Below are 15,878 nucleotides of genomic sequence, written 5' to 3' on the forward strand. Positions count from 1 at the left end.
CGCAGCCATGGGGCTCTGTGTGGTGGGCTGCAAGCTCCCACGTCCCTGGGGACATGAGTGCCCTTCTGCCGGGCTCTGTGGGTTGCTGTCTTTCCACTTTTAGGCATATGCAGTGTATAGATTTGAATGTTGCTATGTGAGCGTGCCGGGAGCAGTTGGAGGGGTTGATATGTATAGGGCGTCATGTGTTCAAGTGTGTCTTGCTGAAGTGAGCTTGTGAAAGCTGCTTTGGTGTTATGGAGAGATGCCATATAAACCGTGACTGCATGTGAAGCCTTCTGAATCGTGTGCGTGATGTGTCTGATGTCACATATGTTCGTATGATCATATGCAAGTATATTTTAATGGAAGTTTTTCGTCTTTTGGTTCAAAAGTAAACCTCCAGCTGAACTCTCAGCAGGGCAAGGGAGTTGTGCCTCAAGCCACTTACAATAACAATTTCAACAGCCGATGTCTGTTCATGCAAAACAGTATTGGGACGGGGGAAGTCTGTCAAAGTCTGCAGCGCAGGCAGTGCCTGGGGAGGGCTGTGGGGGGCTGTGCCCAATTTCCTGAGGCTCTGTACCGTGTTTCCCGGGGCCCCCAGGGCCCCCCTGTGCGCCGTGGCTGCTGTTCGGTGTGCTGTGTGTGACATCAGGGGCTGGGCACCGCTGGTGCAGACTTAGCCCAGCACTTGACCTGTGGGTTTGCCTCTGCCCACATCCTGCCCATTTCCCGCCCTCCACAGCCTCCCAGAGAGCCGGTGCTTGGACGCGTGTGGAGAGCTCAGCTTGGTGGGGCACCCCAAAACCCCCTGCCCAACCTCTGACACGAGTGGCATGAACTTGGAGCCGGGCGAGTGCGGGATGAACTCAGTGAGCTGCGGCAATGGGAAGCTCCGCCAGTGGCTGATTGACCAGATAGACAGCGGCAAGTACCCCGGGCTGGTGTGGGAGAACGACGAGAAGAGCATCTTCCGCATCCCCTGGAAGCACGCGGGCAAGCAGGACTACAACCGCGAGGAGGACGCCGCCCTCTTCAAGGTAAGGCTCAGCCTGGGCTTGGGATTGTGGAGCACTGGCAGGGCAGGAGGGGTGCCCCTCACCATCCCATCCTTGCCACCTGCCTCTGCAGGCTGGTTCTGCTGGTTGGTTGGCTGCAGCTGGACACTGCCTGGCTGCTAGTGCTGGCTGTGCCCTGGTGTCCCTGTGGTCATGGGACAGCCCACCCTTCCACAATTCTCTGTGTGGAGCTAAGTGCTTCTGGGACCACAGCACATCTGTTTCCACATTCATTCCCCTTTCTTATGACCACTAAACTGTGTTTTGTACCTTACCATGCTGCCTTTTTTTAGCCTAAACCTGTAGGGAGTAAATTCATGAACAATTCATGCACATGTAAGCACACACATATGCTGTTTCAAGCATTGTACCTTATACTTGATTTTTTTTTCTTTTTTTTCTTCTTTTTTTTTTTTTTTTCCTTTTTTTTTTTCTCATTTTCCTGCTCTTTTGATTATCTGAAATGTTTCCAGGCTTGGGCTCTTTTTAAAGGAAAGTTCAGAGAGGGCATTGATAAACCAGATCCCCCTACCTGGAAGACAAGATTAAGGTGTGCTTTGAACAAGAGCAATGACTTTGAAGAACTGGTGGAGAGAAGCCAGCTGGACATCTCAGATCCCTATAAAGTGTACAGAATAGTGCCAGAAGGAGCCAAAAAAGGTAAAGCATCTCAAATTCTCTGTATAACAGGATGTGAATATGTCTCATTGCAAACATATGAGGCCTGAAATGTGCTTTTCTGGAATGGCCCTGCAGCCTTTTTAAGTCTTTTCAGGGACCAAAATGAGGGCTCAAGTGCAGCTTGTTCTGGTGACTTGAGAGGCTGCATCTGCGGGAGGACTGCTGGCGTTTGAGTTGGAGCACTGAAAGGGAGCCCCTGCAGGAAGATGCAGACAGGCACCTGCACATCACTGGAGGAATTGCTCTTTTAGCTGGGGCCTCACTGCCAGTTCTGTGTAGTGAGAGCCAAGCAGGATGCTCAAGGGACAGGCCAAAAAATAAAATAAAATTGCATGCTGGATCTAGGTTCTGAATACAAAGAAGAGTAATTTTGAAGCGGATAGTAGGTAGTTGCCTTGGGGAGGATGGAGCTGAGGATGGAGTGAGGAATGGCCAGCCTGCAGCCTCCAGGGCAGGGGCAGGGCAGTGCCTGCTCTCCAAGAAGGCCCTGGTGCCAGGCAGGGCCTGTGAGGCAAAGGCTTGGCATCGCTGTGCACTAGGTTGGGCTGCACTGTGCTCTGGGGCACCACAGAGCCCAGCGGGACAGACTGCTCCTGGAGCTGCCTGAAAGGTGGCCAGGGAATCCAGTCCCAAGTGGGCGCTGGAGGGCATTTTGTTCCTTTCTCTGTTCCGTGGCAGGTTGTATGGATTTGTCTTTAATGTGCTGATTTCAGATTTCCTTAAGATGTGGTTGACAATTTATTTTCATTCCTCTGGTGAACACAGGTGCAAAACAGATCAGCATGGAGGAACAGCCATTAATGATGAACCATCCCTTCCCAATAACATCTCCTTACACGGCACTACCATCCCAGGTATGGCATTAGTTGAATGTTTTGCTGGCTGCCTCTGCACTGAACAGCACAATTTCTGTGCTATGTCTGTCCTTGCTCATGGGGTTCTCAGGTTCTCCCTGTGAAGAAACTTCATTATGAAAATTGAGAAGCAACTTTTCTAATGTCAGATGAGGCCACAGGCCAATTGATTTCCCTTGGTGTTGTTTATCCCGGAGTAATAGCCCTTTTCTGTTGGACGACAGTTCCTAGTGCACTGCCATTCTGTTGATGCCAGAATGCAAGCACCCAATGAAGCCTTGCTCTTTCAAGCAGACATTTACCAGCAGTGCTTTGACTGCCTTTTGTTATTCCACTCTGCTTATTATTTACACCAGTGGTGAGAAGCTCATTTGAAAGCCTCACTGGTGGCGGTGGCCGAGTGCCATCCGCGTAGCCCGGGCACAGCTCAGACCTCCATGGGCTTTGGCAGGGAGAATCAGGGAGCTGAGATGAGAAAGCTGATGCAATGCATAGCCTTAGCTCTGACAGCTGCCTGCTAAAAGAATGACCTTGTTAAATTGAATAGGTACCGAACTACATGGTGCCCCATGAACGGAACTGGAGGGAGTTTGCCCCGGAGCAGCCGCACCCTGACATTCCCTACCAGTGCGCCAGCGTCCCCTTCGCCGCTCGCAGCCACCACTGGCAAGGGCCCAGCTGTGAAAATGGTAAGACACCCCTGTTTAGGGCTTCTTGCTGAGGCTGCCCACCTGCAGGAGCCTCAGACTCCAGGTTTATCGTTTGTGGCTTTGATTGGAATTAAGAGATGGAGAGGGGTGCCGGGTTCCCTTGAAAGGGAGCCACCTTTGTCCTGGCTCTTGTGTTCCCTGCCACTGTATGTGTGGTGTGTGGGCTGTGCAGTTCTCTGCACTGATAGAAATCAGCCCCCAAAGTCCTCAGCTGTCTCGAAAGCCCTGAGCAATAAAGGCGGCAACCAGCCCTCACAAAAACCCCAAATGGGAACATATGTTCTTCAGATTTTCTCCCTGATTTTGGACTTTTTGAGGCATACACCAGTGAGGTTTTCCCTCCTGCCTTGTGTGTTAGACTGGCATTATTCTCCCTAGAGGAAAGCTGGAATTATTACTTTATTTTAATACTGTGGCAGTGGGACAACTTGTCATGGATTGAGACTCTCTTGGGGCTGGTGCAGCAGAAACAGAATAAAAGGATGTTTCCTTCCCCAAAGATCTCACAGTACCAGAGTCTAACACAATCATGGCTTTCCAAGCTCTGCATCAGTGGGAAAAAGCCCAAATTGTGAAAATTGGCAGTGCTGAAGACTGCAGGGAGTAAAACATAAGAGAAAGGGAGCTGTGTGCTGTAGATCCTGGCAGGGTAACTCACCTGGAGGATGCAGGCATTTGCTTTGTGAGGAGAAGCACCTGGTTCAGAAGGGCAGGAAAGAACGGGAAACAAGAAAGGACCCTTGGAGTAGGTGCTATATATTCAGAGGACAGCTTCTCTCTCAGTTTTGATGCAGAGAAAGCTTTGGATCTGCTGAAAAGTAAATACTCAGTGCGCTGCAACTTTTGCTGGCAGTATATTGGAATTATTAGGCAGAATGCTTTGCTTTTAGTGGAGTTATTTACCAATAAAAAAATCAAGGTAGCAAGCAGGATGAATTCCACCATAAAGTACATCCTCTGCAGCACTTAAACACATTTGGATACTTTGCTGAATTTGTAGGCAGTTGTTAGTGGTTGATACTGTGTTTATCACTGGGCTCTAAAACTCCTCAAGATATTGTGGGTGTTTTTTATCCCCATCGCTCCAGCTCCTGATTGTGGTGGGTTCTACCTGTGAGAAAGGTAATGTGTGCTTGTCTGCAAGTCACTTGCATCATCCTCCAAAGACTTTTATTGGCATTAAGAAACAGAGGAAAAGCATCAATTGTTCAGGGTATAATCCACTTACTGAAAGGCATCTGTTGAAACAGTTTAATAGTAGTTCTGCTAATAAAACCCTAATAATCTCCTGCTGCACCTTTTTCTCTACCTACATTTAAACAGCGTTAATCCCAGCTTTATTGTTATACCCATCATTAGTAAAGTTTTTTTGAAATAGGAATTGTTTTATGCAGGTGACTTTTAAGAGCACTGTAGTCTAGTTAAAAATGTAAATTATTTCTCTAATGGAATAATAACATGTTAAGTAAGGCAAAGGACTAGGGGGAATATGAAAAGGTTAAGGGACTATTTCATGCAGACCCAAATGAAAATACAGTCCAGGTAACATCTGGAGTGGTTGGTAGAGTTGGCCTAAGTATTTCCTATTGGGAAATAGGACGTTTTTAAGAAGAAGGGGAAAGAGAGAGAGAGTTCCTTATGGGGCCCAGGAACACTCACTTTTGCATTGCTGTGATCTCTGCCCTAGTTTTTCTTCTAGGATTCAGGCCTCTGTCACTAACTTTTGTTTGTGAAAACAGGTTGTCAGGTGACAGGAACCTTCTATGCTTGTGCTCCTCCTGAGTCCCAGACTCCTGGCATCCCGATTGAGCCAAGCATGAGGTCTTGCACTGGTGAAGCCCTGGCTCTGTCAGGTAAGGTCCCTAACCCCCCAGGCTTCCTGGGGAGCTTGACAAGAGACTCCCACTTCTGACTTTCCCAGGCACCATCTCTCCTTTCAGATGAAAGGAAAAAAGAAGAAAAAAATTTTAAGAAAGCTCTTTAATGAATGAATTTGGTGTATGGGTGTAAGTCTCTTGTTTTCCAGGATACTTAGGCACTTCCAGCCCCAGCTCCAAGGGATGCGGGTGGGTAAAGCTGATGGAAGTGCTTTGCTGGCTTGTGGTATTAGTGCTGGGTTGCTTTGGTGAGACACCAGATCAGACCTTCCATGGGGAGTTTGGCGATTTAGGAGTGTCAGTGACTTAAGGCTCAGGTTTTCATTTGGGAGGAGCCCCACCCCCTAAACTGGTGTTGCCTGGGTGCCTTGTAGTGCTCCTGTTGGTGCCATCTGGCTTTGCTCTACTTTGTTATTTCTGGTGGAAAAAAAAAAAAAAAAGACATTCAGGAAAGAAAAGGGAAGTTATTTCAGCCAGGTTTGCAGATGTCTGGATGCTGGTGAACTTTCTAAGTAGTTCTGGCAAAAGGTGTGGAAATGTGCTTTTCACAGCACATGGATAGACCTGTAAAGTGATACTTTGTGGGTTTCTTAAGCAGGATTTTTCTCCTGAATCAGGGTCAGTTTGTGTGTAGATGTGTGTCTTTGTGTGTACATGAACATATATTGTACACACATGTATATACTGTATATATATACGTATTTTTGGTGCTGTGTGAATTCATAGGAGTCAGCCAAGTGGACCAAATGGCCATTTGAAAGCAAGGCAGGGGATTTTGGATACAGCCCTATTGGAGCTGGAGCCAGCAGTTGCTTCTCTCCAGGCAGCTGAGTGCAAGTTTGCAGGTCCCCTGTGCAGAAGCCTTTTCTATGCAAAGTCTGGGGGGAAACACAGCTACTTCCTTGTTAAATCTGAGGAAGTGTTCTGAGCTGGTGGGTTTAATTGTGACGTGAATTTGGAAAATGTGACCAACATCAACTTTTTCTGTGCAGATTTTTCCTTTTAAATGGAAACGTGAAGTTTGTGGGATTTTAGTTCCTACCAAATTCCCATGCATCAGTAGCCCATTTAATAAGATGAGCAAGCATTAATGCTACTGTGCCCAAAAAAATTTAGTATTTATATCCTTTTTATTTTTTTTTTGACCAATAGGAGCTTCTGGGTGGGCTCAGAAATCTTACGCAAACTTGTCTCTTGGCCTTAGCACAGATCTGAAACATAAAACATCCATACTAATGTATCACAGTGATTGTTTTTTGTTTGCCTGTTTGTTTCTCCTTGTAGACTGCCGACTTCACATCTGCTTGTATTACCGTGAAATTCTGGTGAAGGAGGTGACAACTTCCAGCCCTGAAGGCTGCAGGATATCCCATGGCCAAAGCTACGAGGTCAGCAGCCTGGACCAAGTTATCTTCCCTTATCCAGAGGATAATGGCCAGAGGAAGAACATAGAAAAGCTACTGAGCCACCTGGAACGAGGAGTCATTCTATGGATGGCGCCTGATGGCCTCTATGCCAAGAGACTTTGCCAAAGCAGGATCTACTGGGATGGGCCTCTGGCGCTCTGCAGTGACCGACCCAACAAGCTGGAGAGGGACCAAACATGCAAGCTCTTTGATACCCAGCAGTTCTTAGCAGGTAATTCCCCCTATGGCTTTGCTACCCTTTTGGAAATGTCACCTGGTCACTGTCCACATCAGCTTTATGGGAGTGCTCCTTTCATTAAAGTGAGGATTGCTCCTCAATACTTCTGGGCAAATGCAGCCAAAGGGTGCTTGTGTTCCGAGTAATCCTATAAATTTCTGTGCCCTCTGCACATTCAATACCCCTGCACAGACCAACAGGAGTCAACTAGGCTCCTCCAGGAAACAGCTGAGCTGGGGACACCAAATCCCTCATATTTCTACGTGAAGCATAAGGAAGAACCCAGCAAAATAGTTTTTCCCATAAACTGACATTAAAAACTGGGTCCTTATCTTGGATTTGCTAGTCTCTAAGTCCTGGATAGGTCTGTGGTATGCGCTTGCACTTCTCTCAGCTTGATCCAGAGCAAGCCTAAGGTCTTGCCCAGACTATACAAATTTCGGTAGCCTTCTTTTCAGTCTATGCCAGTGTCTAAAAGATATCTAGGAATTCAAAAAAATTTCACAAACTCTGGAATTTCAGGATTGCTTAATATTCTGAGCAAGGAGGTGCATACCTTAGCAGAGCTCTCTGGAAAGGTCTCATTTTGCACAAGGCAGTGCAGAGGGAGCAGGGGAGCTCTTTAGGACCGTGCCTTCTCCTTCCAGCCTGTGAAGGGAAGGGGCAAAGCTTCAACCCACTTCCCAGCACACCCGAACAGTTAGAGAGAGGAGAGCTGTCCACCCAGAGGATCTGGTGGGATATGATCATTGTCTCAGAGGACAGCTTGGGCAGCTGCAATAGACATTGGCCTTTTGTTGATGTTTCTGGCTTTGCTTTAGAGGTGAACCAAGTGGCTGTGATTTGCTGTGTTTTCATACTAGAACAGTGCATCAGCACTGGCATGACACTCTGAGGGGAATAATACCTTGCAAAAATTAAAAAACCCCAACGAACTAAATCCAAATCATCAGCGTATAATATAAATAAATAAATATAAAGTATACTTTATATTCCAAGGTGAATACTCTGTCCTAGAGAAACAGCCAAGAAAAAATTGCATTTAAAGAGAGAAATCTTACATAGTTGTGAGAATTGGCAGTTAGAAAGGGGAATTTGAGGTTGGGTATTGGGCTGGGCTTCAATCACATGCTAATTTGAAGATGTATAATTCTGTGCCTGGTAATGGTTTTGGAAATCCCTTTCCCTTTTCTCAGGTGGTTTTTCAGACATGTTCTGGGTTCTTCCAAATGGTTGACAGAACATCTCCTTTTAGACACCTAACCCCAAAGATAAGCTCAAGCAATAGTTATTTTTCACCCCTCCTAAATTACTTATGCATCAGTGCCTGTGCAAACCCAAGTGTGTGGTTGCAGTCACAGTCTGTGGCATGTGCAAAGTGGGTTTTTGCATGTGATGATGCTGAGTGAAATTTGTGACTTGCCTGTCACATCTGCATCTTAATTGACTGTGCTGAGCTCCCAGCCTGCAAGCAAACTCAGGGAATCCCCTAGGCTGGGAAACTGGGGCTCCCCTGGGAAGAGAGGCAGGAGATCTCTGCCAGGAGAGGGAATCATGAACAGCAGAGAAAGGGACAGATGCAGAACTGCTACGAACCAACCACAGCTCTTGGGAAACCACTGAGGAGCTGAGCCCTACAATGCAAACTGCACTGGAGCATTGGGGCCTGTGCTGCTGAGAAAGCTAAAATGGGACAATAAATCAGAAACCAGGGGAATGGTCTCTGTGGAGAGAGATAAATGCATTGTAATTTTTGTGAATTGGGCTGGGTGGGGAGTAGAGGAACAGAGGAAGAGAGCTTGGACTGGGAGGGTGGCAGCTGGAGAAGGGTTGGTGGGACAGAAGGAGTGGCAGCTGGAGTATCAGGAGGTGGGAATGGTTTGGGGAGGTACAGAGGAGCCCTTTGGTGTTGGATGATGCACTTGGGTCTGGAAAGGAAGATGGAGTGAGTGGAAGGTTTTGGAGAAGCGCAGAGCTGACCTCAAACCATGATTATCCTGGTGGTGGGAAAGGGCTTTCTTCTCCAGGTCTGTGCTATGCACACTCCCACAGGAATTCAGGATTTGGAGAATTGCTGAGGCCAAATAAAACTAGGGAGAGAGGAAGTTGAAAGAAGTTGCACATTAGCAGTGTGGCTGGATTGTCCTTGGGTGGATCATCCTTCTCTGTCCTGTAGCAGCACAGAGGGAAGCAGAGTCCCATGGAAAATATCTCTTCTTTCTTGCCTTATCCCCAGAGGCACTTTTCAAGGTTTTTTGGGGAGATTTTGGGGAAAGCTACACTTTACTCCATGTTTTACTTGTTTTACTGGCCTTCTCAGTAAGACTGGTAGTCCAAGCCAGGGTTGGGATGGTGTTGTGGTAGCCACTGAATTCCACACCTTGATCTGAAAAGCTTGCAGTTAGAGTAGGAATGGAAGGGATGTATTTTGGTAAAAGATGCATTTGTCATGTTGACTTCATTCCTCCTTTCCCTCTCTAGCAGGTGCTAGAGGGTACTTCATTGCAACACATTTGCTTTAGTAGTAATTGCAGCTTTTTCCAGAAAGCATGAACAGAGTTATAAATTAAAATGGAATATTTACCTATCAGCTGTGTGGAAACACAGCTCTTAACAAACACTTTAGCTAGGATATTGTGTCAGATGGAATTTTGTCTTTTCTGAATGGAAATGGAGTGTCAAAACCATGACAATTGGTCCACAGCACTGGAGATTTTGGTCTGATTGGAAGTACCTTATAAAGGCCTCTCCTGCTACTTCTCACAGGGGACACTGACTATTAGAATAATAATACAATTTGATCATTTCACTTTGCACAAGGTTATGGGTTAATGAAGAGAGTGCAAGGGCACAGAAGACACAGAAAGCTCTTTTGCTGGCTCAGTACATGGCTGAAGTAGAGCCCTTCCCTTACCCCGGTGTCCCACACTGGGCACAGTGGGGACAGTGGCTCTGTGACACTTTGGCTGTGGCTAAATTTTGTGCCTGGCAGTATTTTGTGTCTCTGGCACTACCAAGCCATTGGTTTCAGTGCTGCTCTTGTGTGTCTGCTTGGATGGTTCCCAGCTACCAGTAGTGTCTGCTCCAGGGCTTCTGCTGTCCCATAGAAGTCCCATAGAAGTACTAATTGGAAGACATCTTGGTTTGTGCATATGAAATTAATTGTGAGACAAAGCAAACAGAAAAGTTACAGTGTTGTAACTAGCTCCCCCTGATCCGAGAGAAAGTCTCCGAACTCAATGTCTTGTGCTTACCTTTTGTCTTTCTCCTGACATCTCTAATCATCCCATGGAGTTACTTTATCCTCTCCAGGGTCATACAAAAAGTCTGTCTTACTGGCCTGTACTGGTTTTGACTGGAGCAGGGTTAATTTTCTTCCTGGCGATCCGTGTGGTGCTATGGTTTGGATTTGTGACCTAATCAATGCTGATAACAGAGGGACAATTTAGCTGCTGTAGAACAGTGCAAGTACAATGTCAAGGCTTTCTCTGTGTCTCACTCTGCCCTCGCAGGCTGCAGTCTGGGGTGGATGAGAGTCTGGGAAGGGGCACAGCCAGGGCAGCCAACCCCAGCTGAGGGATATTCCATTCCATATGACCTTGTGTTCTGCAGTAAAACAGAGCATGGGGGAATTTGCCAGAGGTTGCTCTTTCTTGGACACTGGCTGTGTGTAGGTCAGCCAGTCTCAAGTGATTGCATTTTCCATCACTTGTTTTTCTTTTTTCGTTTTTCTTTCTTCGTTGTTTGTTTCTCTTTACACATTAAACTGTCTTTATCTCAACCCACAATTTTTTTTCCTTTTGCCATTCTGCTTTTCTCTCCCATGCTGGTTGTGGGGGGTGGGTGGGTAGCTGTGTGATGCTTGCCTGTCTCCCATGATTATTCTACAGCACGGAACTTTCTCTCTTCCCAGAGCTGCAAGCCTTTGCTCACCATGGACGTCCTCTGCCGAGATACCAGGTCGCTCTGTGCTTTGGGGAGGAATTTCCAGATCCACAGAGGCAGAGGAAACTAATTACAGCCCATGTAAGTAGGATTTCTGCCTTACCTAAAACAAGCACACTCTTTGGAGGATATGAATCTGCCAGTCAGGCTTTTGTGTCTTTTTTGTGTCTCATGTAGATTATGAGGGAGGCAGTAAATTGTTGAAAATGCAGCACTTTCCAGAACAAGGTTTAATCCCCATATCTGCAAAGGACTGACTGGTAGCCCTCAGTAGGGCAGTGCACCTGATTTTCCCTCTCTACAGAGAGTGTCATTTGTGATCTATTGCAAATCCCTTCTAAAGCTGAAATGTACCTGGAACTGCTGGGCTGTGTTATCTCCACCAGCCTAGCTGTGCAGCTCCTTGGGCCACCTGGCCAGTGCAGGATGTGGTGCTTTTACACCACTGCACCTGAAGGTGCTCCAGAACCCCAGCCTGCACCTCAAAGACCTCAGCCCTTAATGGGATGCAGGGGCTGCCTGTGCAGCTTCAGGGCTCAGTAGCTGTCAGGCTCCTGGGCTGGGTGACCTCAGTTCATGCACACTCAAAGCTGCTGTTTCGGGATGCTCTCTGAGAGAGACTGAGACCGGGTACTTTCTGAATTGGCTGTATTGGCCCATAAAACCACAAGAGAGGTGGTAATGCTCACATCAGTGGCAAGGCTTAGCTTACTGCATCCTTGAGAAGAAAGCTGGTGTCTCTTCTAAATTTTTTGAAAGCCCCTTCAGTAACAGGATGGGTACCAAGTCAGACCTCTACCAGAATCTGTGGCCTCTCCTTCTGCTGTGTGGCTTTTGTGCTGCCACACTGCTGCCTAGCAAGTCTCTGAGGTGGAGGTTGAGAAGCTCACAAATCCATCCTGAGCTGTGCAATGACTAGTTAGAGATAGCTGCCCATCTCTGACTCTTTCCACCTTTCTATCCCACCTTCCTAGATTGTCTCTCCAGCCCCCTTATCCATCTCCTGTCCTGGCATCTTCTCTGTGAGCCTGTACCTCCTGCTCTTTCTAGAGCTTTGCTTCCCCTTTTTTGCTCAGTCTGCTCATCCTCTTGATCTGTCCTGACCTGCCTGTCCTCCACTGAGAGTAAGGAGAGCTTCAGGTGTTTGTTCTCAGTGTACAGCTCAAATATTTACAGTCAGAGCCCAAAGCCCTAAGAGGGAGTGGTGGTTTCTGAAGAGACAGAAGTGAAGGCAGTGTTAACTCATACAAATCCCACTTGGTGGTTGAACAAATTCCTCATCAGAGCTTGAATGAACAGAAACAAGAGTGCCCTTGATAATTAGTTGAAATCTAACTTCAGACACACTCATTTGGTGACATACCTCAGCCTACCTGAGGGCTCCAACATTTCAAGTAAAGTCCTCAAAATACTTTGCGGTGCAGACAAGACTTTTGGCATGTTCAATATGTATTTTAAACACCTTCAATGGCCATGGGTATGTGTGTCCTGTGGCCATCCTGGGGCTGGCTAAGGCACTGCAATTTTTCATACATCATTTGTGTAACTGCTACAGTCCCTTCTAAATGAAGGCAGTGAAGGTAAAGAGTGTGTGCAGGCAGTGAGGCACTTGGCAGCAGAGCTAGGCTGGGCTAGGCAGGACCTGCCTTAAAACAGAGATCAGTAAGACTGCTGAAATTGTCTTCCCATTCTGGTGAGCAGAACTGTTTTGTCCAATCTTTTTTTTAACTTAAAACCACCCTGAGTAACTAAGACGAGGAGCGTGAAGTTTCTTCACATGTCTGATTAACATTTTGTCTGTTCTTAAGGTTGAACCAATGTTTGCCAGGCAACTGTATTACTTTGCTCAACAAAACAGTGGACATCTGCTGAGAGGCTATGATTTACCAGAACTTGTGACTGGTCCAGAGGATTATCACAGATCTATTCGCCATTCCTCTATCCAAGAGTAAAACCTCAAAAAGAGTGGTTTTAAAGGCACTGTAAACCTTGTGCAGAGTGGAAGAGCAGATCTGGATCACAATTTGGAGATCCACAACCCTGGCTGGATGTGTTCAGGGGTTCAATGATAGGAAAGTGAACAACTAGGACAACTGTATTGTACAATAAAAATGACGGGTCTTCAACATTTGGATGCTACGTCTCACATAGGGTTCACTGTCGCTGAGAATTAACTCGAAACTGACAAAATGATTGCTGTGTTTACGTTTGCTTAATGTTCTCCTTGGCTTTTGAGGACTGATCCTTACCGAAGACTTAAATCCAGAGTTTACACTGTTACCTTTGCAGGGCTATTTATTTTGGATTACTGATCTCAGGGAAAGTACATAAATTTGCGGTGTTCCCAATTTGAAGCTGTAGCTACTGTAGGTGGGTAGCAAATGTAGATGGTTTATTGAGAATAGCTAATACATGTAAGTGGTTATAAATTTAGATTCCTAAGTGTGATGCCTATATTCTTGTATAGAATATTTCAGTGTATTTTTTAAAAACAATGCAATTCTTCAGAGACATATTTTTTTAATGCCTGACTGACACTTGTCCTGACAATGAATTTTGTTGCTGCCATTGTTGTTACTGGATTAGCCTCCAAGATAGCAGTTTCTAAAGTGATGCTTTTATGGTACTGTGTTAAGAAAAGTGACCGTTCAACTCGTATTACCTGTGAATTTGGTGGATTAACCACTAAAATTCTAGAGTCCCAAAGAGCAGGTTTATAAATAAATTGCATTTTTCTTATAATTGTAAGCTACTCTGCATGCATTATACATGCATATATATATGTATGTATTTAGGTATGCATTAGAATGAAGTTGGCAGACCTTGCAAATAGCACAGAAATGGTCCAGCTACCCTTTTTTGATGTCACATGCATAAGCCAGGTTAAAATAACCACCACCTTTGACTTACACAGAACCAACTCTGCTGCCTGTGTGCACTTGCAGCTTTCTTCCAGTGGTACTGAAATGAATGTGAAGGAAGAGCTCAAGGAGAGCAGCATTTGGCCTCCTGTACTATGCCACTTGTTTGAATGTTTGCAGAATTTGATGCAGTTTGCAGCTTTCAGTGGTAGGGTGCCATTAGAAAGACAAAGAGAAGAGGTCTGTTGGATGTGTGTGTCAATGAAGTTTCCTTGCTGGCAGGCAGACCATGTGGTCTCAGCAGCTTTCCCTCCAATACATGATCCCCCTGTGCTTAGCATACATACTTCACTAGACTTCCTAAATGAGGAAGAAAAAACGGTACTTGGTCTGGCACCAGACTTGTGTCTTAGGGACTTTGAATTTATACATCTTACAGATGCATACTCTTTTGGGATATATTATCCCCCTCCTTCTCCACAGTGCCAAGCAGAATGAGCAGATAATTTCTACTTTGTTACTTGAAGGGGTTTTTTTTCCTGGCTTAGAGAATTTTTTAGGGGAGACCTCTTTCTTAGATATTCAAAGCAACGCTCTAGGTGACCATTTGAGCTTTGCATGTGCTTCTGTCCTGCGCGTACATTTTACTGAAAAGGGACTTCTGTGCTCAAACCTAACTGGTACAGTACAAATATTTGATGTGTTTTTCACTTTTTTCTAGTGATTGTTGCTTCATATGCTCATTGCTTCAGCTCACGTCCTGGAATAAAGTTCTATTTCCCTACCAACCCGGTGCGTATGTGTTGTTTTCGGTAGTGGGGCAAACCTAAGGCGTGTGGTTCTGCGCTGTGAACCTGGGCAGCGCTGCTGGCTGTCTAGGGGGAACTCTGCTCTGAGCCAAGAGTGCAGAGAAAGGTCAAGAGGTAAGGAGTTTTGCTTACGGAAATGTCTGCAGTATTAGCCACAGGTAGCAGAAAAAGGGAAAATGGGGAGGTTCCCCTTCGCCTGTTGGTTTCCAGGTGCATGGACAGTGCAGCAGAGCCCTGCAGCTGGGGGATCTGGTGCTGCCATGCTCTGCCCCTCCAGGGCTTCTGGGGCTGGGGACCAGGCTGGTAGTCTCCTGCCCAGCCCAACATGCAGGAATCCTCTGCCACTTGGTTCCTGGTTGTTATAGTTTCCGGTGCACTTTAAAGTGAGTAGAGCTAGGAAAGGGTGAAAAGAAGGATGGTAAAATGAACTAAAGTAGTGAAGCTGCGAATGGAGAGAATTTACCAGGTAGCCTCTCTTTGTTGGAAATCAGGGTCCTGGGAGGGGTTTTTGGGTGCAGGAACTTAAAGAGCAAGCAAGGTGTGAAATATTGTGAAATTTTGTGAGATCTGTGAAGCATCTGAAGATGGGGGGAAAGTATTTTCTCTTTTTGTGCATACTTCTATTGACTATTGAGGTGCATTATAATTTTTGGCTTTTAATTATTTTCCTAGAAGTGGCATAATTTAAAGCCAGCAGCTGTGGAGAGGGAGGGAGGGAAACGAGCACCACCTAATTTCTGGCCAAAGACAACTTGCTTGAAGGAGTGGTGCAGGGGGATGAGTGGAAGGAAAATCAAGCTTACAAATTATTTATACCATAAATTGTTTTGCATATAAGGACTCAAAGCTGCATTTACTTTTGTGACCATTTTTTTACTGTTCAAAGTAACATGAATACCTAAAGTGGAGAAGAAACAAAAAGCAAACAAGAAAAAAAACCTGGAAACATTTTCTCCTTTTAGTATCTTTTTTAGAGTCACTACGTGAAAGCATTTGAGGTACTTCCTACCTCGGTTAAATTCTGTTTATAGTTTCTGAGGTCTACTTCCTTCCTGATATGTTTTCTGTGGCATTGTAAATGACATGCTTTACACTTGTCAACACCAAAGGCATAGCTGTTTAGCTTTTTCCCCAACGTTTTCTGTGTCAGTATTGGTTTTTCTGATTTTAATACAGCCACAGTTGCAACTGTTTCTTGAAAGGGTTTTGTAACAGAGAAGCACCTATATTCCAAATTTGGTTCTGCTGAGTAGTTTTGCCTACTGATGTAAAATGGATGGGCCTTAGAGGGGTTGTAGGTTAACCAGAAGCAAGGAGATATATTTTAAGCTGAAGTACAGTGTAATGGGGTTTGTGGAAAAAACACAGGATTCACGTGAAAACCCCTGTGGCCTTTTAGCCAGGCATATGCATGGTGTTTACATCAGCGTTTGTCACCAGCGTGGAGGTGGGGAAAC

At 45.8% G+C, this 15,878-nt stretch overlaps 1 protein-coding gene across 3 annotated transcripts in view; it reads left to right on the top strand.

The window, feature by feature from the left end:
- Positions 1–14,400, top strand: part of IRF4 (interferon regulatory factor 4) — a 36,546-nt gene extending 22,146 nt beyond the window's left edge. For 2 of the 3 annotated variants that reach the window (XM_066325654.1, XM_066325647.1), the window contains exons 2-9: positions 728–1,022; positions 1,514–1,700; positions 2,487–2,575; positions 3,123–3,264; positions 5,025–5,138; positions 6,447–6,800; positions 10,720–10,832; positions 12,560–14,400. In XM_066325654.1, coding sequence (XP_066181751.1) covers positions 819–1,022; positions 1,514–1,700; positions 2,487–2,575; positions 3,123–3,264; positions 5,025–5,138; positions 6,447–6,800; positions 10,720–10,832; positions 12,560–12,703 — 1,347 coding nt within the window. In that variant the 5' untranslated portion in view covers positions 728–818 and the 3' untranslated portion in view covers positions 12,704–14,400. The remainder of the gene's footprint in view (positions 1–727; positions 1,023–1,513; positions 1,701–2,486; positions 2,576–3,122; positions 3,265–5,024; positions 5,139–6,446; positions 6,801–10,719; positions 10,833–12,559) is intronic. The other variant, XM_066325663.1, reaches the window with a different exon arrangement.
- The last annotated feature ends 1,478 nt before the right edge of the window (positions 14,401–15,878 follow it).

The sequence above is a fragment of the Sylvia atricapilla genome, chromosome 1, assembly GCF_009819655.1.
Source record: "Sylvia atricapilla isolate bSylAtr1 chromosome 1, bSylAtr1.pri, whole genome shotgun sequence".
Lineage (NCBI taxonomy): Eukaryota > Metazoa > Chordata > Aves > Passeriformes > Sylviidae > Sylvia > Sylvia atricapilla.